Here is a 27,829-nt window from a genome sequence, read left to right on the forward strand (position 1 = left end):
CTACGGCATGAAATTGCTTTATAACTTGCTTTGAAAGCGAATGATGTTACTATTTGAATCGTAGTAACAGTCAATTGGAGGAAACAGGAGCGTGCTTGACTTCATTTGGCCTTGGCATTTGGTTTTAACCGTTTGGCGTTGGACGCGATAGGTCTCTAGATCGCGGGTGGGTTTTCTTTGTCTCATTGCGTGCATTTGCTCACGCCTGCTGTATGAATAGCAAACAACACGGCACAGTCAACCTGAGCCTCAGAAAAGTAGCTGAAGCATTCGATCTCGAATGACAAATCCATCAAAATATCAACAAATGACTCGATACTAGCCCCTTGAACTTTGTGTTTATACGCCTCAACTTCTATCATAACTTCCGAAAAGCTGCATTCGATCATGCCATTATGGTTCCTCATACCAATAAATTTGTGTTTAGGCTGATCTAAAGTAAAATGTCCTCGCGAAGACTTAGGATATCACCTGTGGCATGATTTTGCAACATGTTTCTTTTTAGCCACGGATAAAGATATTTGTTACTGACAATTACAATACTGAGACACACACAAGACATCACATGGATAAAAGTTTAAACGATCACCAAACTTGGGGCAGCAAGAGTATAGGCAGTAAATCGTCATGTCCGTTATAACCTCTCTATCCATGCGTGCATGCATCATAACAACAGGCTAGGGCTCGAAAAATATACGCCTCCCTCGATGCAACATCTCCAAAGCCATAAAAAATAAAAATAAAGCAGCTACATATAGGCTTTACTCGTTCATCTCTTCTTTTCTCCATATGCTCTTTTCCTGTCCGAACCTGTATGTATCCCAAACAGTCCCTTTGCCCCCGTCCCTGCGCGATTCTCTTCTTTTTATCTTCCTCATGGCTGTTGATCCGTGTATGTTCAGCTTGGTATTTCCTCCGTTCAAAGGCAGCTTCTGTAGGCAGCAATTGTTCTGTCTGTTATCTCGAGCGAAGGGACGTGAATTCTCTCGAGTAAGAAGGTTGTTTCGCAACCACCTCTGCTTGTTTTTCCTTTCATTTGAGTAATCATCAAAGCATTACAGCGTGCCTCGGGGCCGCAAGAATAGAACAACAGAAAGAAAGAAAAATAACAAACGAAACATTACGTTTCCTCATAAACACAAAGGGACAACGCAAGAAAATTCGTCAATAAAACTGACACCTTCGTAAACTATACTCGCGCGAACGAGTACCGGCATAAACGCCGCAACGTTTCGTGTTCCGTCTACCGTATTACTTATAAAAAGTCATTAAGAGCTGTGCTCGTAGTATGGCGAGTGCGCTCTGCCTCGTACAAGGTCCATCCGGTCCAAAATATAGCCTCGGTAGGCATTGAGGCTCACCAGCGAGGCTATGGGCAAATGTTCGTCTTGAAAGTATGTGTAAACGAGAAGAATCAAGATGGATCAAGTCGGTCGGAAGAGCTCATGTCGGGGCGTGAGACAGATCGTCCACGAAACGAGTTCCCAGCCTTGAACGTATGCGAATAAACCCGAGTCTTAAAGGCCATCGCTATATAAATAGAATTCGTGATTAATTTTGTTTTATACACGCTCAGCTAAAGCAGAGCACCAGGACGCAGGCTCATCAGTTGACAGTCATCATCTGCATCCGTTGTGGTAGGCCAGAAGTTGGCGAGTTTTCGGACGATGCGGCTTCTACAAGTGAATTGTTGCCGCGGCTTCGCGCCACTCTTCTAGGAGGGCTCGAGCCGGGGTCGTCAAAGACCCGCGTAAAGGCAGGGCTCGAGTCATGCTGGCGCTCATGTCTGGGTGTTCTCATCGGGCTGTGCGTAATCTGATCGGCCTGTCGAACAATGTCGGATAGTGTATCTCGTAAGTCGCCAGCTCTCTTGACCAGAGCCTTGAGGCTATTAGTGTCGAAGTGAACTTTGCCATTATCAGGTACTTGCTCGGGAGCACGATGTTGCATAGCCCCAATGACAGAACGAACGACTCCCGACACATCATGAGCCTTGCTGTACTTGTTCTCAGGTGTTCGAGGGCGACTGGGCCTATTGGATGGGGGGTTGTCATTCAAAGGCCAGTTACCGAAAATATCATCTTCTGGAGAGAAGACAGATCTTCGCCGGGGTGAGGGACGTTCTCGAACGACAGTGGTTTTTGTCATAGCGGGTTCGTGGCCATCAAATGCGGCATCAAGGCGATTCATGGAATGGGCATCGAAGCCTTCGTCTCCGAACGTTTCGTCAATATCGAATGCATCGAAGTTGATAGATGATGTTGACTTTTGATCATCGTTCTCGTCCAACGACTCTTCATCGGGGGATGCGAGAGCGATAATACCATCAGCCTCCTTCCAGAGATGCTTCTGTGATCCTTCGAGCATATCCATATCTCGCCCATGACGGCACAGGCGTTTCAAATCATTGACAAGAAGCGAGAATTCTCGAATATGGCCAGAATGAGCCTTAACACTTGGTTGCGTCGCACGAATCGATTCTGGTACCGCAAAGATCTTGTCGTTCTTGTCATTACTGCCAATAGGGCCAGCACCAAATTCGAAGTCGTCATCCCAATCCTCGCTGACTGTCTTGGTGCCCATACCCCATGTGCCATACTTGGATCCGGTAGTCTTGGTATCTTCGGGGGCATCATGAACCACTGGGACGCTCTGACTTCGAACGTGAGTTGGGGTTGGACCTTTGCGTATGGCGGAGCGGCCACCTCTAGCGTCCATCTCCTTAGCATAAGAAGTCTTGGGCCGCAAAGACCGTCCAATATCAGATTTGTCGTGTGTCGGGGGCTCGCTCCAGTCGAAGAGGGTGCTAAGTGGGCGGTCATTAGGAGCATCGTGGCCGTTCGTATCAGGAAGGCCATTACCACTAATATTGGCGAGGGCGAGGCGAACATTAGGGTTAATTCCTGTGGAATTCAGTGAGCTCCCTTTGGAGGGAGGTGACAAGGGGTTACAGGGAAACTCGTCATCCCTAGCCCAATCATCATCAAATTCGTCGTCCAAGGACAGCCTGCTGTACTCCTTGGTCGTAGTGGTTAAGACATCGTAAGGCGATGAGTTAAATCTCGACTCAAGCCTGAAGCGTGGTGATGCCTCAGATCGCTTGACTGTGCGGACAGGTGTGGATGCATTCTCGTCCTCCTCCATGATCTTGTCATCCTCGTTCCAGGTCCGGCCAAGGATCTCGTGGATTGAGAGGCGCTTCGTCTTTGTACCATTGCCGGCGGTGCTTGGTGGTGACTCGTCATACATGGACTCCAAGGGGGTCTCGACAGCACGGGCACGACTGGAGCCAACAGTGCGCAGCGAGTCAAACATGGTGTCGCTCTTGAAATCCGTGTCATCGTCATCCCCCGATGTGCAATCCCGGGTGTCACCTTCAGAGCTCTCCATGGTGGAGGTCCTGTCGTGCTGCGGTGCCCTAAGTTGTGACATCGCAGTGGAGCTGGTAGAACTTCCGGAGGGTTGGTTAGGCCGAGACTGGTGAATGGAAACTCCGGCAGAAGACCCTAAGCGGGATGCATCCACATGGAAATTTGCAAGTCTTGGAAGCGTGGGGATTGGTGATGATGAATTCCTTTTACGACTTTTTAACTGCACACTGGCAGCTGAACCCAGGAACGACCCCTGCCGGCCCGATAATGGTGATGATGCGGGGAGGGTCGATTCCAGCGGCGGATTGGTTCCAGGTTCAGCGCCAGATTGCGCGCCAGTCAGCGGTTCCGACACATGTCGCTTATTCCCGATCCCAGATTCAGCGCCACGTTTAGAGCGCCGAATGCTCCCTGTCGTCCTTACCGCCCAGTTTCCTGCAGATGCAAATGGCATTGAGATCGACTTGCGGGGCGTCCTAGAAGGAGTTCCCTCGGAGGGTGGAGTCTTTTCTTCCGCAGTGGATTGATGGGTGCAAGTTTCTGGTTGAATTTGTGCAGCTGGCAATAGACCTCGAGGGGCAGATGCCGTCGAAACCATTCTTGGTTTCACCAGATGAACTCTGTTGCGCTCGTCGTTCTCGATGCAGATGCGCTTCAAGGAGACGGCTCGAGCATGTGGACTCAACTCGCCAAACCTACCCGACCCTGTGCGTCCGCTAATACTTAATCTTTTAGAGTGGAAGTACGACTTCCATCCGCTCCTTGCAGATGCAGATCTGGAGGGGGACTCGAGCAGGGATGGCGCGAGGAACTCGTGGGGTCGTGATGGGTCGTCGAACGAGAAATTGTTCGAATCGGTTGGTGTGTTCAGCGCAGAATCGGGTCGAAATTGTTGTAGTGTTGCAGACCTCTGATGGCTCGTAGCAGGTCGGCGAAGAACGGGTAGAATCTGTAAGTGAGACTTCGCACGTCGTCGCGGTAAAGGATCTGGATCGATGCGGGTTGAGGTAGATCGCTTAACGAGCTTATTTGGGAGAAGCGTTGCTGTAGCAGGATTGCGCAAGATGGGGGCAGCTGAACCGTGGGAAAAGATGGAAGGCGCGTCGGGACCTATACTCGACCTTGTGCTTTCGTGACGAGACAGCGGGCGAATGGAGAAACGCCTTATCCAAGATCCATTGGAAGAGATTGAGTCTCTAGACTCAGGAATAATAGCTGGAGAGTCGGTCTGCCTTACAAACGAAGACTTCCTACTGATAGCCAGAGGAGGGGGAGTCGACTGCGTCTGTGGCATAGGCGGTCGCTGGTAACGGGAGAGGGGAGGTCTCGAGGCAGTAGTTGGGCGCGGGAGTGTGTGATAGTGCGAGGCGCCGACAGCAGAGGCAGCGGTGTTGCTCGTAGCGGGCCGTGTGGAAGCAAAGTTGCCAGGCGATTGTGAATGTTTGCTTGGCTCGCGGTCTATCGAGACTCGTCTGGAATGAGAAGGACGACGAGTCGGATGAGAGAAAGAGTTGGGTTCAGTGGTGGGCTGGCCGAAAACCAAACCACTGGCCGCTGCAGCGATGGCAGTGCCTGTTCCAACAAGCTGAATAGATAAACACGGTCAATTACTGCTGCAACAGGAAAGATGGTGGGTAAGCCACCTAGAAAGAGGGTTTGAGATGATCCAAGAGCAGTGTAGGATAGGGCAAAGTTGGGGTGGGATAGGTTAAAGTCTATAACAGCGCCATGTGATGCTGGTGTGGTGGTGATGATCCTTGATTGATTCGATGTGATTGTGGATTGATTTTGCGGGGAGGCCAAAGCTAGCAACAAACTTACACTTGGAACGGTCTGCATAGTAGCTTCCATTGCGAGGGAAGCCGACGCTCTACTCAAGCGAGAAAGAGAATGCAGCGGCTAGCATTCTAGAGGCGGAGGATGGCGGTGCTGGAAACGGAGGTGATGCTCATCGTCGTTCAAGCCATGGACCTGAGAGATCTCAATGGAGTCTCAACAAACCTGACGGCTCAAGGAGAAGCCGTTGTAACCCACACACGCAGGCGCTCCAAAGGTCCCCTGACTTTGAGAGAGAGGAAGAGTAGCCCCGGGAGAACGATGCGAAGTCGGGAGGAAGCTAGGCGAAACCTGATTCTGGCCGAACAAACAAAACAATGCGAAGCAAACAGCAAACAAGCAAGCAAATCGATGCCTTCTCCCCGAAGAACCTCGGCGTCAGTCAGTCGCTTGTGTCTCTCTGACTTCCTGGAGGGTGGTTTAAAAGAAAGACGGGGAAAGGGCTTGGGCTTGGGCTTGGAAAAGAATATGAGAGACGAAACTTCTGGGCTGAGCTGAGAGTTTGAGGTTGATTAGGCCTAGGTCGCGGGAGCGACTGTCGAAAACAAAACTCTCGGCTGGCAGTTGCGGCCGCGGATGTGTAGGCAGGTAGGTACCTTTTAGCGACAGTGCACCTCAGTACCAGTGCCAGTGATAGTGGGGAGATAGAAAATGGAGAACCTGGACCGCCTCTATAGAACGAACGATTTGTGTAGTGAACGATAATGTAGAAAGGGAGAGACTAATTAGTTGGAAAATAGTTGACGTTGAAAAGAAGCTTGGCGTTGTCTTTTGATCGTTTCCTTTTTGCTCTCTCTTATCCCCTCTTACTTTTCAACTGGGCGTTATGTTTTCTCCTGTATGCCCTTACAGTAACTGGCAAAGACAACACAGTTAAGGTAAGTTAGGTGGTACCCTTTATCGAATTGAGCACCAATTAGCCAGCAGCGAAGCAGAGATTGAACGACAAAAGCAAGGCCTGGGCAATCACAGCAGGAGAAGAGATAGGGAATGCCGCCCTGAGCCCCTCGAATCGCACGCTTTTCATTACCTGCAACCTGGAGATTACAAGTGAGATTTAGGTGAGGACGGATCGTCTCTGCAGGGATGCACATAAGACCGCGACTCCACGGGAAGCCAGGGCACCCAGGTCCTGCATTTGTCTCCTATTAGCGGGCGGAGCCACTGAGAATCTAGCGCCGTTGCGGGCCTCAGGGCTCCTGTAAAGCCGGGAAGCCCACTGAACGTGTCTTATCCCTGGCAGTCCAGTGCAAGCAAGACTGCAGGTGGCCCGCTGCGGCGCTGCGCCCAGATATGGCGAGTACCTGAGAAACCTGGAATTGATTGGGTCTGAGCTGGGGCACGTCTCAAGCGCTGAGCAGCAAGAGAGATTAGACTTGCTACTTTGAGTGGAGGGCAGCCAACATTAACATGACTTGCATACAATAGTTGATTCAATGGCCTGAATCTGATATCATAGACACTGACTTAGCATTAGTACATCGGACCTAAGGTCAAGGTGAGGATCCTCTGGTGGATGATAGTTTTGCTAAACTTAGGGACGGCTTCAATCTGGTGAAATTGGTTTGACACAGTTGGTTCACAGCCGCATCTTGAACAAGCTGCAATTCCTCACCTAACCTCCACTACAATGCCCTATTGTATCTACTGTAGATGCTACACGAGATCCATCACGTCTCAAAGTCTCAAACATAAATTTCAATATCCTGGAAAGGTGCAACGCTTATTATCTAGCGCCTGCGGGCTGGCCACCCGTTATTTACCATTCCAAGGAATATCAACTTTAATTGTCTCGACCTGTATCCGATCGATGCCCTTGAACTTTGGTATGCTTTTTACGGATACCTGGAGACTGGAGTGGGCAACACGACCGCCCTGTGGCTGTTAACCCTGGTACATGGAGCTCCGGACGGGTTACTTCACCGAGGGATTCCTTGGCTTCCTCCGGGGGTTGCATCTCGGGCTCTCCCTACAGCGGCATTTCTGCATCAAAGTCAGATGGTGCGCAGGAAAGCGGGTGGTCTGAACGAAGAATGAGGTGCTTATTCGATCTTCAACGCTAAAATACAGGATCGAAGTCAAGATACTCCACCAAAAGGGCATCTCATCGAGCTGCCCTTGACCCTCGGGCTCGCTCGCTCGCTCGCTACCTTTCGTCTCGTCCCTCCCGGCCCCGGAGGTGACGACGACGGGGGTCACAACGGGATGGAGACTCCCCGGAACGGACGAAGCAGAGCAGCACGAGATCCCTGCCGTAGACTCAGAGACCGAGAAATATAATACACGGGCCCTGTCCGTTGCTTGCCCAACGTCAACACAGGCCAAGGGCCCCCGAGTTTGCTCTGCCACGTAACAGCATAGGCTATCCGCACATGTAGGTAGGTATCACCAGCATGTTGTCACAGGGCCCTGGTGACGCTGTCCGTCTGCAAGACTGATGTTCCCGCGTATACCTGTTGCCATCGAGCTGCTGGGGGAATGAGATACAACGATCAATCCCCATCTGCATCATACAACGTGTACGGCCATGTATTCTCGCCCCCTGTTGTCACACAGGGCCGTTCCGGGTTGGAGGCGCGGCCCTGGCAGCGACCCTGTTTATCAACAAACCCTTACAATGTTCAAGGGACTGATGATTATGAAAAGGGTCCTGGGCATAATAGATGCTAAATGGGGTATCAATTCGCGAGGCTTACAGCAGAGAACATGTCAGCATAGGTCCATTGAAGCCTGCTCTGAACCAGACAGCACTCTTATAACATATCTTATCACGGAAATAGGAGTTGTGTTCCCATCGACTTTATATCTTGCATCTTACAATTGCACCGCCTGAGATCTGTCTGACTGGCATTTCTGATGATGCTGTCTGTACTACAATTACAAGTCTTCAACTCCAACCAGTAATTCGACAGTAACACACACTGCCTTACAACGGTATGATCCTCCGGAGTAGTTCGCCATCTCACGCGCATCTGTCTAGCCAATTCGCGACAAGGTCTGCAACAGGTTCCCCGATTCCTTGATGCGGCCCTGCATGCAATTGGTATCAATTACAGGTCAGTGACAGTTTTCAGCTTGCTTTGTTCTCTGCACCTTTCCTCCTTGGGACTACTTGATAATACCCATGGCGTGCTCGGCCTTCAATAATCGCTGGCCAGCAGCTCTTTCAATGACCAAACTAACATGAGAAGCTGCTTGTGAACATGAGCAACTCGCCTTTTTGTCCCACGTCCATCAGTCTGCAGCCGCCCTAGGTCATCATGTGCAACGCCAAGTACCTAGGACTATTGACGCATGAAGAACAGAGACCAACAAACAAATAAAAGTTTGCCAGTCGAACTTCAGGGACCTTGCCATTGACAAGGTGGCGCAGGGTTCAAGTGGAAGAAACTCTGATGGATGCAATCAAGGCTGTTTGTCTTTTTTTGAAGGCTTTCATGATCACATCATGCCCCATCATTGCATACAAGAAAGTGAACATCATGGTTCAGAATGGTTAAGTTGGTTGGGTAGTGACTTCGGGGTACACGGGCCGTTCTTAGCATCTGCAAGACGAATGTTTGCTGTTGAGTCTGCTACCTACATGAAAAGCACACTATATACGTAGCAATTGCCTTTCGTGGCCCTCTGGAATCTCCCCATTCTGTGCAATATACGACCTTGGTTGTTCATGTTGCCGAAGCTAATGTTTCGCTCCTTTCCAAGTTGGTCCCACCCTGTTCGCACATATGCATATAGTTTGTTGATATGCACTCATATAACTTTACCAATGTACAAGTCAGACTAGGATAACCCAGACTATTATATCAAATTCTACTTTGATTTTCCAGAAACTAGGTACACGTGTATTGACCGTCCCCTTGCAGATCTAGAACACTGTCTTGAAATCAACAATGGTACCGTACCTTAAAGGCTGGGCTGTCAGAGGACGAGGCCTGCCGCACACGGTGAATTAGCCACAACCAACCATAAATAGATAAACGTAAACAACAAAAACAAAAACAACAACACCACACCACACCACACCACATCCAAAACCCAGTGATCTGCAGAATAAACCTGCCGCTCTGCCTCTGCCTCTGCCTCTGCCTGAAGAAAGCGGAGCAGCTGGCCGCCCCTTGCTCGCATTTACTGAGGGGTCAGATGAAACGACTGACCTGATTTGATGAGATTATGCCTCCGCCGTCGCCGCAAGTCATGGGTATCGGAATGTTTTTCGGTCAACGAGCTTTTCGATCAAGATCCGAAGAGGCGCTCGCGTCTCATAGTGGGGTCCAATTCAAGAACTAGAGGTATCTTGGGACTTGGAACATCTCTCGCCTCAAGGCGGGCACCATTCAGATGTTCCAGATGCGAATTTGCACTCACACCAAGTTCCCAAAAAGCCACAGGCAGATCCTCCTCGTGTTGAGGCAATGGCCCGCGACGCAGAGAAACTTAACTTGTACCCCTGCTCCTGGTGCTCGCTTGTCTCGATAAGGCTGGCTCGTGGCCGCTGGATATCTTTTGCCTGGTCCAATACGCTGACAAACATGTGCTCAGCCCATATCCTCGTGAACCGGTTTCCTTGAGCATTGGCATCGGGTTGTTCCAGAGACCGAAACCATCTCAGGAACTCTCGCAACTCATACCTGAAACGAGACTGTCGAGAAAAGCGGGGTTGTTCCTTCTTTCCACTTCCTTCAGAGTTCTCTTCATACTAGGATATCCCTTGATCTGTGGTGTTTCTCGTGCATCTCACTGCAGATGCAGTTGGATGGAGATGAAGAGGAAACAACTTGAGCAGGTAGAACCAGTCAATTCGCCACACTTTGTTCAACAGCCCACTCGCCTACCGACTTGCGATCATATTAAAGTGTTCCTCAGCCAGTCAACACGATGCATTTTCTTCGAGCATCAAGTCCAATTTCCACCAACCATCCTCAAACGGCAACTAGGCTTTAGACAGACGTGCCTAGTGCTCACGATCAGAGCTGACGCAATGCACGAACTGCTTTTTCTGGCGATAGCCCTAAACTCAAAAGCGGCGGTGTGCTTGTCCACAGCCACAGATTGAATAATAAGGGACAAATAGACTCTGAGTCTGAGCTCTCTTCGCAGGGGGTGGACTAGGGTCCTATCTTGAGGCTCTCTACGGAGTAGGCTCTCAAGCAACATGGACAACTCCAGCCTGGAATGCTGATTTTCCCCGCAGAATAAGGAAATAATTCCGACGATCATGATCGCCATGGCTCTTGAGTCAATGGGTGATTTGCTTCCGCCATTGTCTCATATCGGCCCTCGACAAACGTGAGCATAGGAGGCGCATGACAGACGAGGCGTCCAGCTGCCCACGCGCCTGGGACACTGTCGCTGCGAGGAGCTAAGTTGACCTTGTCCTGTCGAGTCAATCTCATACCGGCAATTGGTATTGAATCCTGACAGGTGGAAGATTGCACGTCTGAGACATGATCAATTTGTTGTCTTGCTTGAATAGCACGTTGGTGCAAGTCTTGTTGAGCCACACTCATAAAATTGAATGATTCAATTGACACCCTTGGATGCCAGGAGTTCACACAATAGTTCAAGGATCACAATGCCAATCTTTCAAGTTTCCATCAGAGGCAGCAATGTCTATACACGTACGATGTCCTGGCCTCTGACATTCTAGACTCAGAGCTAACTTTTTTCGCATTTAAAACCAATTTGCTATGTTTCGATAAGGCACGATGGTCAAGCTATCGTCGCGCCAAGTGGAGGCAATAGCATTGCGATGTTAGAAATGACATTGAATGGGTCATCTCCTCGCGAAACGGCACCGCCGAAAGTCCGTCTAGAGGCTCAAGCGTCCACAATTGCCGGAGCGCCGTTTGTCCTTAGTTAGCAATGTCCTTCAGGAGTTGGTGGGTAATGGCTGGCGCCAGTGACAGTTGGTAGTGGTTGTCAATCAGCTGGTAAGACAAAAGACGTTATTGGTCTCACAGAGCCCCTAATGTTTATTGTTGTTGTGAGTGGGGAATGTGAATTCCTCAATAACATCAGTGGAGGGTATTGTCAGAAGTGAATCAGTTGATTTCTTCAGTAAACATTCCATCTCTGTGGATATAGCGGTGTCTAGCAAATAAGTCCGTTACGTGACTCTGCATTGGGTATGTAACTTGAGCTTTCATGCAGAAGGGCCTTGCATCGATCTCCCGTATGTACAGTAATGCACATGGTTATTACATCTGATCGCCAATGCAGTGTTGTGCAGAACAATGCAGGCGCAAGATCAGGGCTCGGTCAGCATAAACGACCTAGATCTGAGTTAAACACCAGGGTTCATCTCCGGGCCAATTGGCCGAGTTGCGCAAACGGGCGAAGAAAAACATCATGATATGAAGTTGACGCGTCGCGTCAATCCCACTCTGACTTTACCTTACTAAACTTAACAAAATAAATACACAGAGATATAGCGGCTTTCTGCACTGTGATTGGTCTTCCCGGTTTGGAGCTGAAAACTGTAATTACTGAAACCGGCGTAGAGCCAGGATTCGTGGCAACTGATTATTGCTGAATTCAACGCCGGTGGTTTCAATAGTTAGCAACCATATTGATAACCGACCTCCGAGGCACTACATCGTCGCTGGGATAGCCCTGTAGAATGAACCAAGTTTTGCTCGATTGCAGTGTCTTGTCGTTGTTGATAAGTTGGCTTGGAGGTTAGATAAAGACTCAATGGGCTGCGAACGCTCAAGTGGCTCTACACATGCAGTCTCTCTTTGCATAAACGCAACTTATCAGCGCTGATATTGGGTCACGGGCAAACTAAACAACGGACATACATGCATGCATGCCGCAATTAGCATACTTTGCCCGCGAACAGGTTTTGTGAGAAACCTGTACCCGACATCCCATTCTTGAATTAGAGGCCCTTCACCGCCAGTTGGGCTTTGATTGATAACCTTATTCTTCTAAATTTGGAGTGAATCAGTACAATCTAACATCTGTAGTTTATTATGAGGCTTGGTTCAGTTTTGATGGTCAATTTTCTTTCCAAGTCCAATGAGTCTGGAGGTATACTGGTATACCTTTCACTCGTATGGATGCCCCTGCTAGCATTTTGATATAGCCTCCCTCGGCGATATGCCTTTTTCTCGTGTGCTCGAGCTCCCGTGTCTTAGGTTCTTGCTATCCGCATGACCCGGTTCAGGAAGGCCATGACTCCCATTACCATCTTTCTGGACATTTACAAACATGAAGTGGCTAGCTATAGGTTAGGTTGCTACGACTGGCAGTTTATCGTAGGTTGAGTGGAGTGGCTTCTATGTCCAACATTCCACCCGCTGGAAAACCCAGGGATTTCTGTCACTCGGTTTGTCGTCCCGGGCACATTGAGTAGCGTTGAAGTTCCAGCTTGAATTCTTGGCCGGCTTGAAATATCTGGTGCACCCACCAATGTCACACTTCCTGTCAGCACACCAAGCTGAGTTAGTTGTGGCATATTTACCATAGCTATACCCGAATTCAACCTGTCAAACTGGAAATTAAGAATGAGCATGCATTCCTTTAGTGATTCATGATCAATCATTAAATTATGTGGATTGGTTGTCACTATTTCAGACACGCCTACCCTGGAGATGATGATGTCGGCGATCGGGCATCAGACCTCCGTGCTGATGGATCCAGTATCTACACCCACAATTTTCAACGACATTTCTGGCGGGGCATTCAAGGTAGCGACACTGTCAAGCCATTCAGTCACGGTTTGGAAACTCTGTGTAGCCCGTGGAGCATACTGAAGGTGTACATCGTGTCGTGGTTTATCAAGAGGTCTCAATTCATTCGTTCCTATCCCAGCTATCCTGCCGTCAAGTCAGCGCATCATGGAGGCTGATATCAGAGCTGTGCTGCCGCACATCGACCCCGTAGTCTCCGAGTACTCTGTGGGCTACCTAACCCATGCGTCAACCTCCTACTTGGACGAGGAGGACCCATCGGGCGAGTCACCACTGAACGAGGCTGCTTCCACCATCACCGAGCTGCTGCTGTCCGCATCTGGCCAAGTTAATACCGAGCTGGAGGAGAAGATTAAACAGCTGGTCGAGAAATGGGTCGATAAGTACACCGAGGCCAATGGAGGCCAGAGACGAGGGCCTTCGACTGTCAAGCGTCTTGACCAGACTATCCAGGTGAGCCAGCAGCGCAACATGTCGTCCACCTTAGCTGTGGCGACTGGTGGCGTGGACCTGGAGTCTGCGAACGCAAGGAAGGTTGAATCCAAGGTCGATCGTAAGAAACTTGAGAAGGCAGAGAGAAAGATTGCCGCCAAGCAGCAGAAGAAGACCTTCAAGACTGTCGAGTACGAGGCATCCAAGCTGCTTGAGCAACCCGAATCGACACAGTCATACGAAGAGTTCTACATGGCCGTCAACCCTCTGCAGATGGGCTCCAGCTCCGCAAACAAGTCGAAGGACATCAAATTGGACAACATTGATGTGTCGATCAGTGGAAACCGTATTCTTACAGATACAACGCTCACCCTCGCCTATGGCCACCGGTATGGTTTGGTTGGTAACAACGGTGTTGGTAAATCAACACTGCTTCGAGCTCTGTCTCGCCGTGAGGTTGCAATCCCACTCCACATCTCCATTCTGCACGTCGAGCAAGAAGTAAGTTCTCCCTAGTACACCAAAAAAAGAACATAGCTGACAAGAAAGATTACCGGTGACGACACTCCAGCCATCCAGGCGGTTCTAGATGCCGATGTTTGGCGCAAAGTTCTCCTGAAGGAGCAAGATGTAAGTATGCCTTTCAGTCATATCGAACACTTACTAACAATGATAGCAAATTACGGCTCGTCTGGCAGAGTTGGAGCAGCAACGTGCCTCTCTCGCTGACACATCTACCGACGCGGCCAGACTCGATCGCGATAGAGAGGCCCAGGATACTAAGCTAGGAGATGTTCAATCCAAGTTGGCCGAGATGGAGTCAGACAAGGCCGAGTCACGAGCTGCTAGTATCCTTGCTGGTCTCGGTTTCTCAGCAGAGCGACAGCAGCACGCCACCAAGACCTTCTCTGGTGGTTGGAGAATGCGTCTGGCCCTTGCCCGAGCACTGTTCTGTGAACCTGACTTGCTCCTTCTTGACGAACCGTCTAACATGTTGGACGTTCCTTCGATTACGTTCTTGTCCGAGTACCTTCAAACATACCCCAGCACCGTACTCGTTGTCTCTCACGACAGAGCGTTCCTGAATGAAGTCGCCACCGATATCATTCACCAACACTCTCAGCGTCTCGACTACTACCGTGGAGCCAACTTCGATACCTTCTACGCTACTCGCGAGGAGCGCAAGAAAGTCGCCAAACGGGAGTACGAAAACCAGATGGTCCAGAGAGCCCATCTGCAGGCGTTTATCGACAAGTTCCGGTACAACGCTGCCAAGTCTTCAGAAGCTCAGTCACGTATCAAGAAGCTCGAAAAGATGCCGGTTCTTGAACCCCCAGAGGCTGAGTACAGCGTAAAGTTCACATTTCCCGAAGTCGAGAAGCTATCACCCCCTATTGTGCAGATGTCTGAGGTCACTTTTGGTTATAACAAAGACAACATCTTGCTACGCAATGTTGACCTGGATGTCCAGCTGGATTCTCGAATTGGTATCGTCGGACCCAACGGTGCGGGTAAGACAACTATCCTGAAGCTGCTCATTGGTAAGCTGGATCCTTCGTCTGGTCTGATCTCTCAACACCCTCGTCTTCGAATTGGATTCTTCGCTCAGCACCACGTTGATGCCCTCGACCTCAATGACAGTGCTGTGGGTTTCATGTCAAAGAACTACCCGGGACGAACAGATGAGGAATACCGTCGCCGACTTGGTGCTTTCGGTATCACTGGCACAACCGGCCTGCAGAAGATGGGATTGCTTTCTGGAGGTCAGAAGTCTCGTGTTGCTTTTGCTTGCCTGGCTCTTACAAACCCCCATATTCTGGTCCTTGACGAACCTTCCAACCATCTTGATATCGAAGCCATGGATGCTTTGGCTGAGGCGCTCAACGAATTCCAGGGTGGTGTGCTGATGGTGTCTCACGACGTCACAATGTTGCAGACGGTGTGCAAATCTTTGTGGGTTTGTGATGGAGGCACTGTCGAGAAGTTTCCCGGCGATGTCCAGGCGTACAAGAAGAGGATTACCGCGCAAGCTAATGCTGCGGGTGTTGTTAAGCAGCATTAAGTACGTAGCCAAATTGATAAGACTGATTCTATGATCCAGAATCTACATTTGCCCGATAACTTTGAGACCAGATGACCTATAATAATGTGTGATACAAGCATTTCATGTCGTTGATTTCAGCTACTCGCTATTCAGCTGATGATAGTTTCCTCTCACAAACGCAGCAATCAAGATTTGACTCATATTGTCCAACCCTAATGGTACTGATGCATAATGTGAGGTTGTGTTACATATGATGTCGATAAAATGGGCTCGGACGGATTTCTATCAGAGCCTCGATGAATAGGCGGCAATTAGCACTCAATAGCAACAATAAGCGTTGAGTTTCAAACGAAATCTTTTTAAATGATGCACCCACGGATTCTGCATATCACTTTTCATCGAAGTTCGAACTATCTTTCTTCAAATAACTTAACTGCGTACAGCGCCTCAACTTTGACGAGAAATATTCAACAACCACATCTCCTCTGCCTAGATCTAAATCACTACCAATCATGTCAGAAATGGAAGGCATCGTGACCACCCAAGCGATCGTCGCCATGGATATCACAGATCCTGATCCTCACGAAAGCCGCGACGAAAACAAACCTGCATTCGATATCAAGAAGCCCAAGCCAACACTTCAAATCCGCGACAATCTACTGTACTGGAAATGCAACCAAACACTCCACGACGGCAGTATCTGCGGTTCCTACAACGAGCTGGACTTCAAGCAGTGCAAGGACTGCAAGAGCCGACGCGGTGTTGGAGATGATGGCACTGACGCCTATGGTACTAAGATTGCAAAGATCGTCTTTGTCAATAACAAGAATGGAGAGGAGCTTTGGCAGTATGTTTCGGAGGAATAGGTTAGCTCAAAGATGGATGTCGATGGTTTGAGAGGATGCGAAGTCTATCACAGAAGACATGAATGCGTGGCGAAGGAGAACTCAATGATTATTTGCACGCTAGAGATGCCGCTTTTGCTTCAGACTTTTACGAATCATGAGAAATGGATCAGATTTGATCTTGGAGGTGGCTTATAGGTGTGGACATGTTATTCCTCAGAGGAACCTCCGAGCAACATCAACTGCAGAGATCACAATACATTTCCCCTCAAGCTTTTCGAATTATACCCGATACAGCAGAACTTTTCTTTCACCGATAAGGAGTCTTCCAGAGCCATTTAGTTGCACATGAACACATATTATTGTGACGATCTGAGACTTCCAAAGAGAAGTCACATCATAAATTTTACTACCGTCCGTCTGGCGGAGAGCGTCCTAGGCCAGATAGATAGACATAGCTCACCCAAACCTATCTAATCATGTTCAGCGACTTTGCATATAACATATATACTCCTTACTTTTCAATTGGAGAAGCATGGGTAGCTTACTGGTCGTTATATCACTGGACCTTGCTTCAACGTTGGTATATGATTGGTTCTTCTGAGGACCGTGGTTCTTTTTCTCGAATCAATGCAATTAGATGAACTTATATGTTTCGTCTGGTTTCCATTATTTCACACCATATGATTTCCTCTTACGTTATTTTGACCTGACTGCTGGCGAGAACATGAAACCTGTCATATGTAGTAATCTAAGGTCTACTGAATTTACCGAAGTCTTTTTGGTCTTTAGGATAGAGGTCTTGGGTTTTCTTGCCACTAGCCAATGTAGGTTCATTGTAGCTTAGATTGATAAGCGCCTAGGTTCAGAACAATATCAATATGTGCCAGTAAAAGAACCAATGGATATCAAACATGCAAATTGAAAGTTTTCAAAACAATTGGGGCTTATTTCACAGGTGGGAATTTTTCTACTGTGTATCTTGGGCTGCTTGGTAAATACAGATATCAACTCGGAGATTCTCTTACTGTGTTATCACCTCATTTCGAAATGCTGATCGCCCAAAGCCGTATCTTCATCTCGGATGGTCAAAATCGCCAATTTACCAGTGGGGCAAGTTTTGCTGGCACTCCGTCAGTTGGTGATTTCACATACTGGGCTGCCAGCGTGGCTGGCCTCAACGGCGCGTAGTTGTGACTTTAACAACGGTTCAAGATAGCCCAATTAAGCTTACTTAGGGTATAAGTTAGGGTGCAATAGCTTCTTCTTCTTCTTCTTTCTTTCAAGCTGCATTATAAGAATTCACCACTTCCATTCTTAATTTGCATCTGGAGATAAAACGGCGGGCTGTTATTTCCTCTCCATCGGCAGTGACAGGCGCAGATTCATTGGCGTGCCTGCCACTGCGGGACCCTTCAGGCGGCGCCTTGCCCTTCTGAACCTGTGCACGGACCAGGAGGTAAACAAGTGAGAATGCTCACTGGTCCAATAGCCTGGAAGGAACCGCCCTACCCCTTGTTTACCCCCTGCTGGGCCCTGGAGCCGTGGCGGTGAACAATTTCACCCTCCAGATCCAAACAAAAATCAACATCGCCCTTTGGTCTCCTTCCAACCCAACCCAACCCACTCTTGTCCTCCTCCGTCAAAGCTAGGTCTACTTCAGCTCTTCGACGACTTCGGCCCATTTCTCTCCTCCTCTCTACTCCTCCAGATTACATTCATCCACATCCATCAACATGCGTGAGATTGTGAGTACATCACTTTTTAAGTTCGTGTTATGCTGTTGCACGCGTTGAGTTTATCGTGCCCCTGATTCTACCCCGCTGGGCGGTGGCAGCTCAACCACAATGCACGATAGCTAGCAGCTTTACCAAACCTTCTGTCAAAACAAGAAGCTAATCAGATCTTTTCTCTACAATAGGTTCACCTCCAGACCGGTCAGTGCGTAAGTGCTCATGGCTTCCTCAACATCGCATGCGGGGGATGCTCACAATGTTTATCAGGGTAACCAAATCGGTGCTGCTTTCTGGCAGACCATCTCTGGCGAGCACGGCCTCGACAGCAATGGTGTCTACAACGGTACCTCCGAGCTCCAGCTCGAGCGCATGAGTGTCTACTTCAACGAGGTATGTATTGACAGTCAATGTCAAGAAACCCAAGCTCACACAACTAGGCCTCTGGCAACAAGTATGTTCCTCGAGCCGTCCTCGTCGATCTTGAGCCTGGTACCATGGACGCCGTCCGTGCTGGTCCCTTCGGTCAGCTCTTCCGTCCCGACAACTTTGTTTTCGGTCAGTCCGGTGCTGGAAACAACTGGGCCAAGGGTCACTACACAGAGGGTGCCGAACTTGTCGACCAGGTCCTCGACGTCGTCCGCCGTGAGGCCGAGGGCTGCGATTGCCTCCAGGGTTTCCAAATCACCCACTCTCTCGGTGGTGGTACCGGTGCCGGTATGGGTACTCTGCTCATTTCCAAGATCCGCGAGGAATTCCCCGACCGAATGATGGCCACCTTCTCCGTCGTTCCCTCCCCCAAGGTCTCCGACACCGTCGTTGAGCCCTACAATGCCACTCTCTCCGTCCACCAGCTGGTCGAGAACTCCGACGAGACCTTCTGTATCGATAATGAGGCCCTCTACGATATTTGCATGCGCACCCTGAAGCTTTCCAACCCCTCCTACGGTGACCTCAACTACCTCGTTTCTGCTGTCATGTCCGGTGTCACCACCTGTCTCCGTTTCCCCGGTCAGCTGAACTCTGATCTCCGAAAGCTCGCCGTCAACATGGTGCCTTTCCCTCGTCTGCACTTCTTCATGGTTGGCTTTGCTCCCCTGACCAGCCGTGGTGCCCACTCTTTCCGCGCTGTCAGCGTTCCTGAGTTGACCCAACAGATGTTCGACCCCAAGAACATGATGGCTGCTTCGGACTTCCGCAACGGTCGCTACCTGACCTGCTCGGCCATTTTGTGAGTGAAACCGATCTTGCACCTAGGAACTATTGCTAACTTTTTACAGCCGTGGCCGTGTCGCTATGAAGGAGGTCGAGGACCAGATGCGCAACGTCCAGAGCAAGAACTCTTCTTACTTCGTTGAATGGATTCCCAACAACATCCAGACAGCCCTTTGTGCCATTCCTCCCCGAGGACTTACGATGTCCTCGACCTTCATCGGAAACTCCACTTCTATCCAGGAGCTCTTCAAGCGTGTTGGTGAGCAGTTCACTGCCATGTTCCGACGCAAGGCTTTCTTGCATTGGTACACTGGTGAGGGTATGGACGAGATGGAGTTTACTGAGGCTGAGTCCAACATGAACGATCTTGTCTCCGAATACCAGCAGTATCAGGATGCTGGTATTGATGAGGAGGAAGAGGAATACGAGGAGGAGCTCCCTGAGGGCGAGGAGTAAACGTACTCCAATGTGCTGAAATGACTGGCTGCTATGTTATGTTTGTCGTATAGCTGGCCTGCAACTTCTTTTCGAGTGTAGTTGTTGTAATTCTGGGGTTAAGATATCCTCATTAGTGGCAGTACACAATAGTGGTATGAGCCGAATAAAATTCCCAAGAGTACTATTGTACCAATTTAATGCTCAAAGATAGTGAACCTAGAACTAACTGATTCAAACTGGTCACAAGCCAATTTGGCCGAGTTCTCGAAATGTTACTGCGACATGAAGTTAGGTATCGGCAATCGGACCACCCATCTACCGACGGACCCTTGGTGTAAGTTATCGTGGTGAGCACGTGATTCTATGACTAAGCGCGAAAAGTTGAGCTCCATCAGCTTGTCAACCTCGTTCGACGAGCCAATACTGCTGCACGCCCACGACAGCCATCTCGACACCAATGGCCGCCATGTTTACTCCCAGCCGGGGGAGGGCAATTGGACGAGCCATTGCGGCCTCATCGTCTGGCCCTGTCACCCTCCCTGGGTTCCTGGTGCCAGCATGGCAAGCGACAGCACCCAAAGTCGCATCTTCTCGAGCCGCCACTGCCCTCTTCTCAACGACCTCGAAGCGACCATCCAAGCTGGGAAGAACCCCTTTGTCGATTCCTCCAGGAGTGGAGCTATCTGTCGGCGAGCCGGTTGCGAGCAGGGACTTGACATCATACAAGAAGGTGTATAAGAAGACCATCACTGTAAAGGGACCTTTGGGTATGAGGGAACAGCATTCAGAATGAGGGGAACAATTGCTAACTGGATGTTAGGAGAACTTGATCTCGAAGTTCCGGAATATGTGCAGGTGACACAAGATCCTGAGGCCAAGATGGTGTCGTTGAATGTCCAGAACACTGACGCCAAGGACCAAAAGGCCATGTGGGGTATGCTCACCGTCTATAACCACGCTTGACGGCACTGGGGCTGACAATTGAATAGGAACAACATGGTCGTACCTGAGGAACTATATCATGGGTGTATCAGAAGGGCACACGGCCATTCTCCGTCTTGTCGGTGTCGGTTACCGAGCGAGCGTCGAAGAGCGAGGAGCTAAAGAGGAATTTCCTGGGCAGCGCTTCCTGTGCCTCAAGCTCGGGTTTACGCATCCTGTCGAGGAGGGCATTCCTCGCGGCGTGACCGTAACAACTCCTGCGCCCACACGTATCCTGATTGAGGGAATTGACCGCGAGACCATCATGTCGTTTGCTGGACGAGTTCGCATGTGGCGTCCTCCGGAGCCTTACAAGGGTAAGGGCGTGTTTATTAACGACCAGACGATCAAGCTGAAGCAGAAGAAGATCAAATAGAGAGATGGTATTTTGGAATTTATACTGGCCAGCTTGGTGGCTTGGCCTATTGGACGCAGCTGGCGTGTGTATTCTAGTATCATGTACAGATTTGTGTACTATTTGACGAGGCATATACAAAACTACTTTTCCTGCTTTTCAAATTCTCGCTTTCATTTAAATCGTGCCCATTTCTTTTCTTCCTTAATTTCCTTATGACTGTTTGGCGCTCAGAACATCCTGGACAGCTTCGAGAACCTTGCCGTGAACAGCAGCGGGAGCAGCAATGACGCCCTTGTTGTTGGCCAGGGTGCGTCCTACGCTGAAGTCGAGACGCTTTCCGTGAATGTCAGTTACTTGGCCACCAGCCTCACGAACAATGAGGTCACCAGCAGCGTGGTCCCAGATCTTCTCCTGATATGTGGCCTTGACAGGTAGACGGAGGTAGATGTCGCCAGCACCGCGGGCAATAGAGCCATACTTAGCCTGACTGTCCATGCGGACACTTTCCTGAGTGATACCAAGCTTCTTCGAGATAAGAGCTTGGTCATCGTGCGCTGAGTGGCCAGCCTCAACACTCTCGCAGAAGGTAGCCTTGGAGAGGTCGTCAATGCTTCGCATGGAGATGGGCTTCTCAGCAGCAAGAGCACCGGAAGTAAGAGGTCGGCTGTTCGCGCCGTGGCCCTGCACAGCAGAGAAAACAACACCACGACCCTCGTCAGTGGCATTGGAGCCAATGTCGGATGTCAGACGGGCTGAGTCGTCAACCGGGAGGTTAGGGCAGCCAAGGACACCGACCTTGACGTCGCCATCGACCATGAGACCAAGGCAGACAGCGTATTGCCCACCACGGAGGAAGCCCTTTGTGCCGTCAATGGGATCAATTGCCCAGATACGACCGCTGGAACCACCCTGACTGCCACCTCTGTCAATCAATTCCAACATATCATCAACATCCTTGATAGGACCACCGAGTTGCTTCTCAGCGTCTTCATCGTCGAGCTTTGTAGAGCTGACGAGCTCCCAGATAGTCTGCTTCAGGTTCGCATCATCACGGAGCTGCGCAGCCTCCTCCTCAGCGACGATAGCGTCGTCAGGGAAGTTGTGGCGGAGAGCGGCGATGATGAGGGCCTGGGCGCCAAAGTCGCCAATGGTGACAGGGCTCTTGTCATTCTTGTCAACGGTTCCCTTTGCCTTCTCATGGAAGACGCGCTTGGTGAGGATCGTAGCACGCTGAACGGCCAATTGGGCGATCTGAAGCTCTGAGGCGTAGGATGGAGACGCCATGGTTGTGAGCGGTCGTTGGAGAAGGATAAGATGGGAAGAGAGTTGGCGGAGACGGGGGATGAAGGCGGGCGAGATAAGGATGGCCAGGATGAGGGTCAATAAGAAAAGGATAAAGGATCTAGACAAGAAGAACTTTGGAGTAGTAGTGGGCATACAAGGCAACGCAATGCAAGCTAGCTACTAAGTAACGTGGGATGGCGCAATTGTCCTTGTGTTTTTTATGGTGGTGTTAGAGCAGACACTGGTTGGTCTCTTTCGGGTCGTCGGGCGGGTCGTCGGGCTCGAGGTGAAGACAATTGGGTCTAATTAGAGTGGGATGTGGATTGATTGATTGATCCGAGAGAGGAAGAGGAAGAGAAAGAGAAAAAGAAGTGGGATGAGTTGTTGGGCAGTCTGAAGTCAAGTCTACCTATGTAAGCTGCGACGTTAAGAGTTGTTTCACTTATGGCGTGACCAGAAGCGGAATGTAGCTCGACTATGTCAATCAAATTAAGATTTATTTCAAGAGGAACCCTTCTAGATTGATACGTCTTAAACAGCAAATTTAAGTTAGGTTTATAATTATATACATCCATAAAGAAAGCTCTACTGCTAGTCATACAATGGCAAGATAGCTCTCTCAAGCCAACCCCGCCATCAGAACTCCGATATCGATGAGGAGGGGCATTTCTCTCTCCCATCCCGCTAACAGTTTCTTCCCCTGCTCATAGCGGAACCACCCGATTGGCCGGACTTTTCAAGCATCAATTCTATTCAGTTCATGCAATCAATCGAGAAGCATCATCTCAACTTGACATTCCACTCCATCGATCCTCTTTGTCTCCCCCCGACCTACCAAACTCATCCAAAATGGCCTCATCTCCAGCCTCACTACGCTCTCTCTACCGCTCCCTCCTCCGCGAGCTACCACCTCGACCCATTCTCGCCTCACCACGCTCTCCTCTTCACTCCCACCTTCGAGATTCCTTTTCCTCCAGCTCCAAGGCTGCGACATCGCAAGACGCCCGCGCCCACGCTGCTGTCCAGGCCATCGCCTATCTTCGATCTCAGCGCATGTACGCCACGTTACTCGAGCGTTATAACCCTGGCATGGGTATGGATGAGGAGGAGCGTGTTCGCTTGACTGCTAGGAGGGTTGGCATGGATCTGCCAGTTGAGTATAAGTAAATGGTGGACTGCGAAATGGAAATGAGAAAAGAGACGGGAGAAAGGGCGGGAAAAGACTCCAAGGGCCACGAATGATCAAAGAGACACGAACCATGACTTGCCAACCCATCAGATGAAGCGAAACACGAAGCACCAAGCAAATCTATAGATGGGAGCATAGGCCAGAAGGTATCCAGAACTCAAGAATATGGCGGTGGAGAAAAAGGCTCAAATTCAGCCCACAACCCTTCAGTGTACGAATAAATGTACCATGGAACAGAAGAGACAGGCGCAATACCCAGGCATCACTCGATAATAAAGAACCAACCATTTCATCATCATATCTCATATAAAAGGACATCTTTGGTCCAGGATCAAAAAATTATATACTGAATAATATCGTTTCCAATCATCAAGCCCATTTGGCTCAGGGGTATCAACGTCTACTCACTTCACTTAGGTACTCTTCTAGACACTGCCAACACCTCTGTCTTCGAGCGACTCATCCCAGCCGCCCATTTGCAACAACCACCCTCCTAGTCGCTCTTTCACGAGCGTAATGTTATCGCCTAGTGCGCTCTTCCATTGATCTTGAACTAGACGGACCTTCTCCTTCAGATCCTCAGTAAGTCGGCGTTCTTCTAATCGTCGCATTTGCAGCGCCTGTGCATTGCTATCAGCCTTGGGAATTGGGTTTCCGTTCTCATCCTGGGTCTGCGTCTCGAGGACCTTGCCCTTGGCGTGAACCACAGCCTCTTTGACCTCGTGAAGCAGACATAACAGGTTGGTGTGTGATTCGATGAACTGGTATGTGCTCTTCTCGGCGTGAAGCAACAAGCTAAAAAGATATTGCATCGGATGCTCGACGTAGGATGGATTTTCCTCGATTTCCGATGCTGGAATTTGAATGTTGAAACCGTCAAGATCGAGAGGAATATTGTCCAGTAGCTCACAAAGCGGAGGCGCAATATCCCAAAACGCCGACAGCTGCAGTGCAACACCATGGTCCACAGCCTTTTCAACCACTCCTCGGAAGTCTCGGGTCCGTTCCAGAACCTCGTGAGCGAACGCATATTCACGCTTGGCCGAATCTTCAGCGAAGAAAGCCTCAGCTGACTTGAGCTTCTCAGTATTCCCGGAAAGTCGGTAAGGAGTCAGTACAACCTCGCAGTATCGGCCGTTGCGATCTGAAAGAAGATCGTAGATGGCCCGGTAAAGACCCTCTCGTGCCTCAAAGACCCATTTAAGCAGCGTCAATTTTTCCAGGAGTTCTGGTCTATCGTCACCCTCTTCCTGCGGCATGTCTGCGTCTATTTGCCCGTTATCAAATAGATGTCGGGCTAGATCGTCAAACAACTCTGTGGCGCCCGAGATACGCCCTGTCAGTAGTTCGTTCAAAGGCAGTACCACCTGATTCTGGAACAATTCGTATTCGGTCTTTTCCAACTCCTTTTTCTTTGTTATCTCGCTGGCTTTTGCATCAGCATCAATAGCTCCTGCGTCTGCATAACTCAAGCTGCCAGCATTGATCTCATTCTGCAAGTTTGTACGCAAAGCTTGGCGGCGCTCAGACGCTGCTTTGGAAAATTGTTCTCGACGTTTGGTGCTCTCAACAGCGAATCGCTCTTTTGTCTTGGCCAATTCATCGAGCTGACTCAAAGCTCGCACGGCTGTTCTGATGGATGTCAACTCGGGATGCTTGTTGTTGACAGCGGGATGGTGCCTTGGGTAAGGAGGAGGCATGGTGACAAGGCGGGAAACATCTAGGTGGTCGCGGTTGATCGTCGAACAGGGACTTGAGCCCATGTTTGAGGTGGTGGCGAAGCCAAATTGTTGAGGAGTCAAGTTGGGCTCGGACTGATCATGCCAGCCCGTCTTCTCAGGAGGATACTCGGATGAAGAGCCTTGCTCCTCGTATACCACAGACGGTCGGTCCTCTTCAACCCACTGTGTCTTGGTTACGCCCATATACTTCGACTCTCTCTTGGATCTTCCTAAATGGGAAGCCTCGCCTTGCGAATCTGATTCCCACCAACGGCTCGGAGGACGACCTCGTGAGCTGCCATTTTCATAGTTTTCGCTGACGCTCATGCTCAAGATTGGAGATAACGAGGGCATGTAATTGCTTGACCAGTTCACATTTGGTGGGTTGTTCCCACTCGGCGACGTCGGGACATTGACTGTTTTGGAGGTAGACTGAGGACTTTCCCCAAAGTTCGAACCTGTAGAGCCTCGACGAGAAGGCCCTGGTTCGGATAGCCCAGGGGTCCACTGATCCTGTGAAGAGGCTGATTCTCGCCTTTGGCTGACCATTGGCCGAAACAAGTCGCGGGTGAGGTCAAAGATCTCGGAGCCCATAGCCCCAATAGCGACAGAATATCGTTCTCGTCTGATCCTTGATTCGTTGACAACAAAGTCGGCGAATAAACGCACCCTGTCCGCGTCAGTAGCGGCCCTCGATTCTTTAATCGCAAATTCGCGGAACCGATCGATAGTCCCTTCTTCAAACTGATCGGCAGTTTGAGTCGTAACCAAATGTTTCGATACTAACAGGCCAGCAGAAGGGGGCCGGGAAGACTCCCGAACCCTCGAGACCGATGCCACAGATCCGGATCTGGGAGGTGGAGTAGGGAGCGCCTTCGGAGCAACAACTTTTGAGCTGCTGGTGTATATCGGTTGCTTAGAAGCGTTGGGAGAGAAAGGTGGCGTTTCCGCTTCCTGAGGCAGCTTCCCTGATGCTGGGGCTCTAGGGGTCGAGTTTCGAGAGTCTTGCGATGCGAGTGCATCACTTAGAGGGGTTGATTTACCGATTGATGTCCGTGACAGATCAGTCGTATTTGGTACCATAATGTCGGCCATAGAATCGGGTCGGGTCCGTTCATCTATAGAGCCACGGACGCTATGTCGGGTCCGACTCTCAGCCCTCCGCTGCAAAATTGTTTTATCATGTCTTACTGCCTTTTGCCGATTGAGCCCGCCAATACTTGATGAGGACCCCAGAGCAGGTTCAACAGGTTGGGAGGATGGTAACGACGTGTCAATCCTGAGGCCCGGTGAACGGCTTCTGTTTGACGGGCCCGCTTGACTCCCTGTCTCGTTCCAATCCGCAGGTGTTGGAGGAACAGGCCCGAGTTCTGTGACGCCGGTTGGTGGTCGGCGTCTTTTTGTGGGAGGAGATATGATGGGGACTGTGTTCCTATCTATAGACTGTACACTTTGCGACCTGCTTGAAGCAGGCGGGGGCCCAGGGGGTGGAGGTGGGAGAGGCATGCCTGGTTCCCATCTGGTCTGAGATGCCGATCGTGAGCGAGCAGATGTGGGTGTCTCCACGGCTCCTGCAGATACGGCTCTCCGAGCCGCCGGAGGCCCGTGAATCATAGGACCAGCCATTCCATGTTCGGGAGCAGGTTGATGAAACGAAGTTTGCACGATCATGCTCTGTCGATGGTTTTGGGGAGGCGGCGGTTGAGGTGGAGGAGTACTAGAAGTGTCCATATCTCTCCGACGACCTAAGGATGGCAGAAAACGGCGATCTCGTGAACCATTTCGCCCATTAACACCCGGAGGAGGAGGAAAAGATGCATTGGCTGGTTCAGGTGAAGGTCGATGCACCATTGTGTTTAGTCGAGGTGGCGGAGTCGGAGTACCAGCTGGTGTAGAGTCGAAGACGGTACTCATGGGACGCTGCTGTTGACTTCTGGGCGGACTGTATGGCGGAGGCGGCATTGGCGACACTGAGGCATGTTAGAACGCTAGCGATAACATGATGTTTTGTTCTTTCTAGTCACTTGCCTTGGACTTCGCCGGCGTATTGAACGGCGCGCTCGGCGACGGCAGCCTGTGTGGGAACCCATTCTTGGGGGTTGTATGGCTGTATACTACTGCCAGGTGTTTGGGCAGCGGACTGGAAATGACTGGAGCTCATGGACACGGCAGATATGGGCGTATGTAGAGGGTTGTTGAAGGCACCTACAGACGTTGTCGTGAGAGGAAGAAGGCCCTGACGGAGTCGCGCCGCTTCGTGAGAAGTCATGATGAAAGATCAGAGGGACCAAGCGAGTATGGACAAAGAATTCACTCGAGCGCCAGGTCCAGGGTCCCTGTTTCAAGCCACAACACCAAAGGATGAGGGACGTCCAACTTAGAAACAGCTGGGTATCGTATCAGGGCTGTCTCTTTGGTCGGTTGGTTCTGATACGTGGGGTGCTAGGGATTGGATGGATCCGCGGGGTGGGCGGCGCGTGCGAGCAGCAGCAGTAGAGTGAGTCGATGCTCAGGTGAGGATCGAAGCAGTCGAGACTATTTTGAGACGACAAGGAATAGGTATGACTATGATCACTCTTGATCTGACCCGGCACCGTACAGCCGTTTGAGGTGGACGCACGAAGAGAGACCTGACAGACGTATGTTACAGGTGAGGCTCAGTGTGTAAAGGACGCTGCAACTTGT

The 27,829-nt window shown here is 50.2% G+C and overlaps 9 protein-coding genes across 9 annotated transcripts; 5 read left to right on the plus strand and 4 right to left on the minus strand.

The window, feature by feature from the left end:
• Positions 1 to 1,605: 1,605 nt before the first annotated feature.
• Positions 1,606 to 5,222, minus strand: BKA55DRAFT_536318 (uncharacterized protein; the record flags this gene model as incomplete). The annotated part of the gene is made up of 2 exons (XM_046189812.1): positions 1,606 to 4,956; positions 5,193 to 5,222. The coding sequence occupies 2 exons, from the start codon at positions 5,220 to 5,222 to the stop codon at positions 1,606 to 1,608; spliced, it is 3,381 nt and encodes a 1,126-aa protein (XP_046053190.1).
• A 1,409-nt stretch (positions 5,223 to 6,631) lies between these two features.
• On the minus strand, positions 6,632 to 7,847 carry BKA55DRAFT_282639 (uncharacterized protein). The gene is made up of 3 exons (XM_046185511.1): positions 7,659 to 7,847; positions 7,131 to 7,585; positions 6,632 to 7,082 (listed from the first exon to the last, which is right to left on the minus strand). Exons 1-3 carry the CDS (start codon positions 7,717 to 7,719, stop codon positions 6,963 to 6,965), a joined length of 636 nt encoding a protein of 211 aa, XP_046053191.1. The 5' UTR covers positions 7,720 to 7,847; the 3' UTR covers positions 6,632 to 6,962.
• A 5,204-nt stretch (positions 7,848 to 13,051) lies between these two features.
• On the plus strand, positions 13,052 to 15,398 carry BKA55DRAFT_504006 (P-loop containing nucleoside triphosphate hydrolase protein; the record flags this gene model as incomplete). Its single annotated transcript, XM_046187058.1, has 3 exons — positions 13,052 to 13,837; positions 13,886 to 13,966; positions 14,013 to 15,398. The coding sequence occupies 3 exons, from the start codon at positions 13,052 to 13,054 to the stop codon at positions 15,396 to 15,398; spliced, it is 2,253 nt and encodes a 750-aa protein (XP_046053192.1).
• Positions 15,399 to 15,892: 494 nt separating this feature from the next.
• Positions 15,893 to 16,378, plus strand: BKA55DRAFT_673071 (uncharacterized protein; the record flags this gene model as incomplete). The annotated part of the gene is made up of 1 exon (XM_046198016.1): positions 15,893 to 16,378. The coding sequence occupies one exon, from the start codon at positions 15,893 to 15,895 to the stop codon at positions 16,244 to 16,246; it is 354 nt and encodes a 117-aa protein (XP_046053193.1). The 3' UTR covers positions 16,247 to 16,378.
• Positions 16,379 to 17,804: 1,426 nt separating this feature from the next.
• Positions 17,805 to 19,662, plus strand: BKA55DRAFT_282775 (Tubulin/FtsZ, GTPase domain-containing protein). Its single transcript, XM_046185512.1, has 6 exons — positions 17,805 to 17,973; positions 18,147 to 18,170; positions 18,229 to 18,351; positions 18,399 to 19,189; positions 19,239 to 19,254; positions 19,386 to 19,662. The coding sequence occupies exons 1-6, from the start codon at positions 17,962 to 17,964 to the stop codon at positions 19,434 to 19,436; spliced, it is 1,017 nt and encodes a 338-aa protein (XP_046053194.1). The 5' UTR covers positions 17,805 to 17,961; the 3' UTR covers positions 19,437 to 19,662.
• Positions 19,663 to 20,077: 415 nt separating this feature from the next.
• BKA55DRAFT_591471 (ribosomal protein L6, alpha-beta domain-containing protein) lies at positions 20,078 to 20,968 on the plus strand (the record flags this gene model as incomplete). Its single annotated transcript, XM_046195252.1, has 3 exons — positions 20,078 to 20,378; positions 20,432 to 20,545; positions 20,601 to 20,968. 3 exons carry the CDS (start codon positions 20,078 to 20,080, stop codon positions 20,966 to 20,968), a joined length of 783 nt encoding a protein of 260 aa, XP_046053195.1.
• A 192-nt stretch (positions 20,969 to 21,160) lies between these two features.
• Positions 21,161 to 22,234, minus strand: BKA55DRAFT_504923 (uncharacterized protein; the record flags this gene model as incomplete). The annotated part of the gene is made up of 1 exon (XM_046187143.1): positions 21,161 to 22,234. The coding sequence occupies one exon, from the start codon at positions 22,232 to 22,234 to the stop codon at positions 21,161 to 21,163; it is 1,074 nt and encodes a 357-aa protein (XP_046053196.1).
• A 571-nt stretch (positions 22,235 to 22,805) lies between these two features.
• BKA55DRAFT_560987 (uncharacterized protein) lies at positions 22,806 to 23,716 on the plus strand. The gene has a single exon (XM_046192131.1). The coding sequence runs from the start codon at positions 23,084 to 23,086 to the stop codon at positions 23,399 to 23,401; it is 318 nt and encodes a 105-aa protein (XP_046053197.1). The 5' UTR covers positions 22,806 to 23,083; the 3' UTR covers positions 23,402 to 23,716.
• BKA55DRAFT_637947 (uncharacterized protein) lies at positions 23,717 to 27,413 on the minus strand (the record flags this gene model as incomplete). Its single annotated transcript, XM_046197064.1, has 2 exons — positions 23,717 to 27,086; positions 27,169 to 27,413. The coding sequence occupies 2 exons, from the start codon at positions 27,411 to 27,413 to the stop codon at positions 23,849 to 23,851; spliced, it is 3,483 nt and encodes a 1,160-aa protein (XP_046053198.1). The 3' UTR covers positions 23,717 to 23,848.
• Between the last annotated feature and the right edge of the window lie 416 nt (positions 27,414 to 27,829).

This window comes from Fusarium redolens, assembly GCF_020744475.1.
Source record: "Fusarium redolens strain MPI-CAGE-AT-0023 chromosome Unknown BKA55scaffold_4, whole genome shotgun sequence".
NCBI lineage: Eukaryota > Fungi > Ascomycota > Sordariomycetes > Hypocreales > Nectriaceae > Fusarium > Fusarium redolens.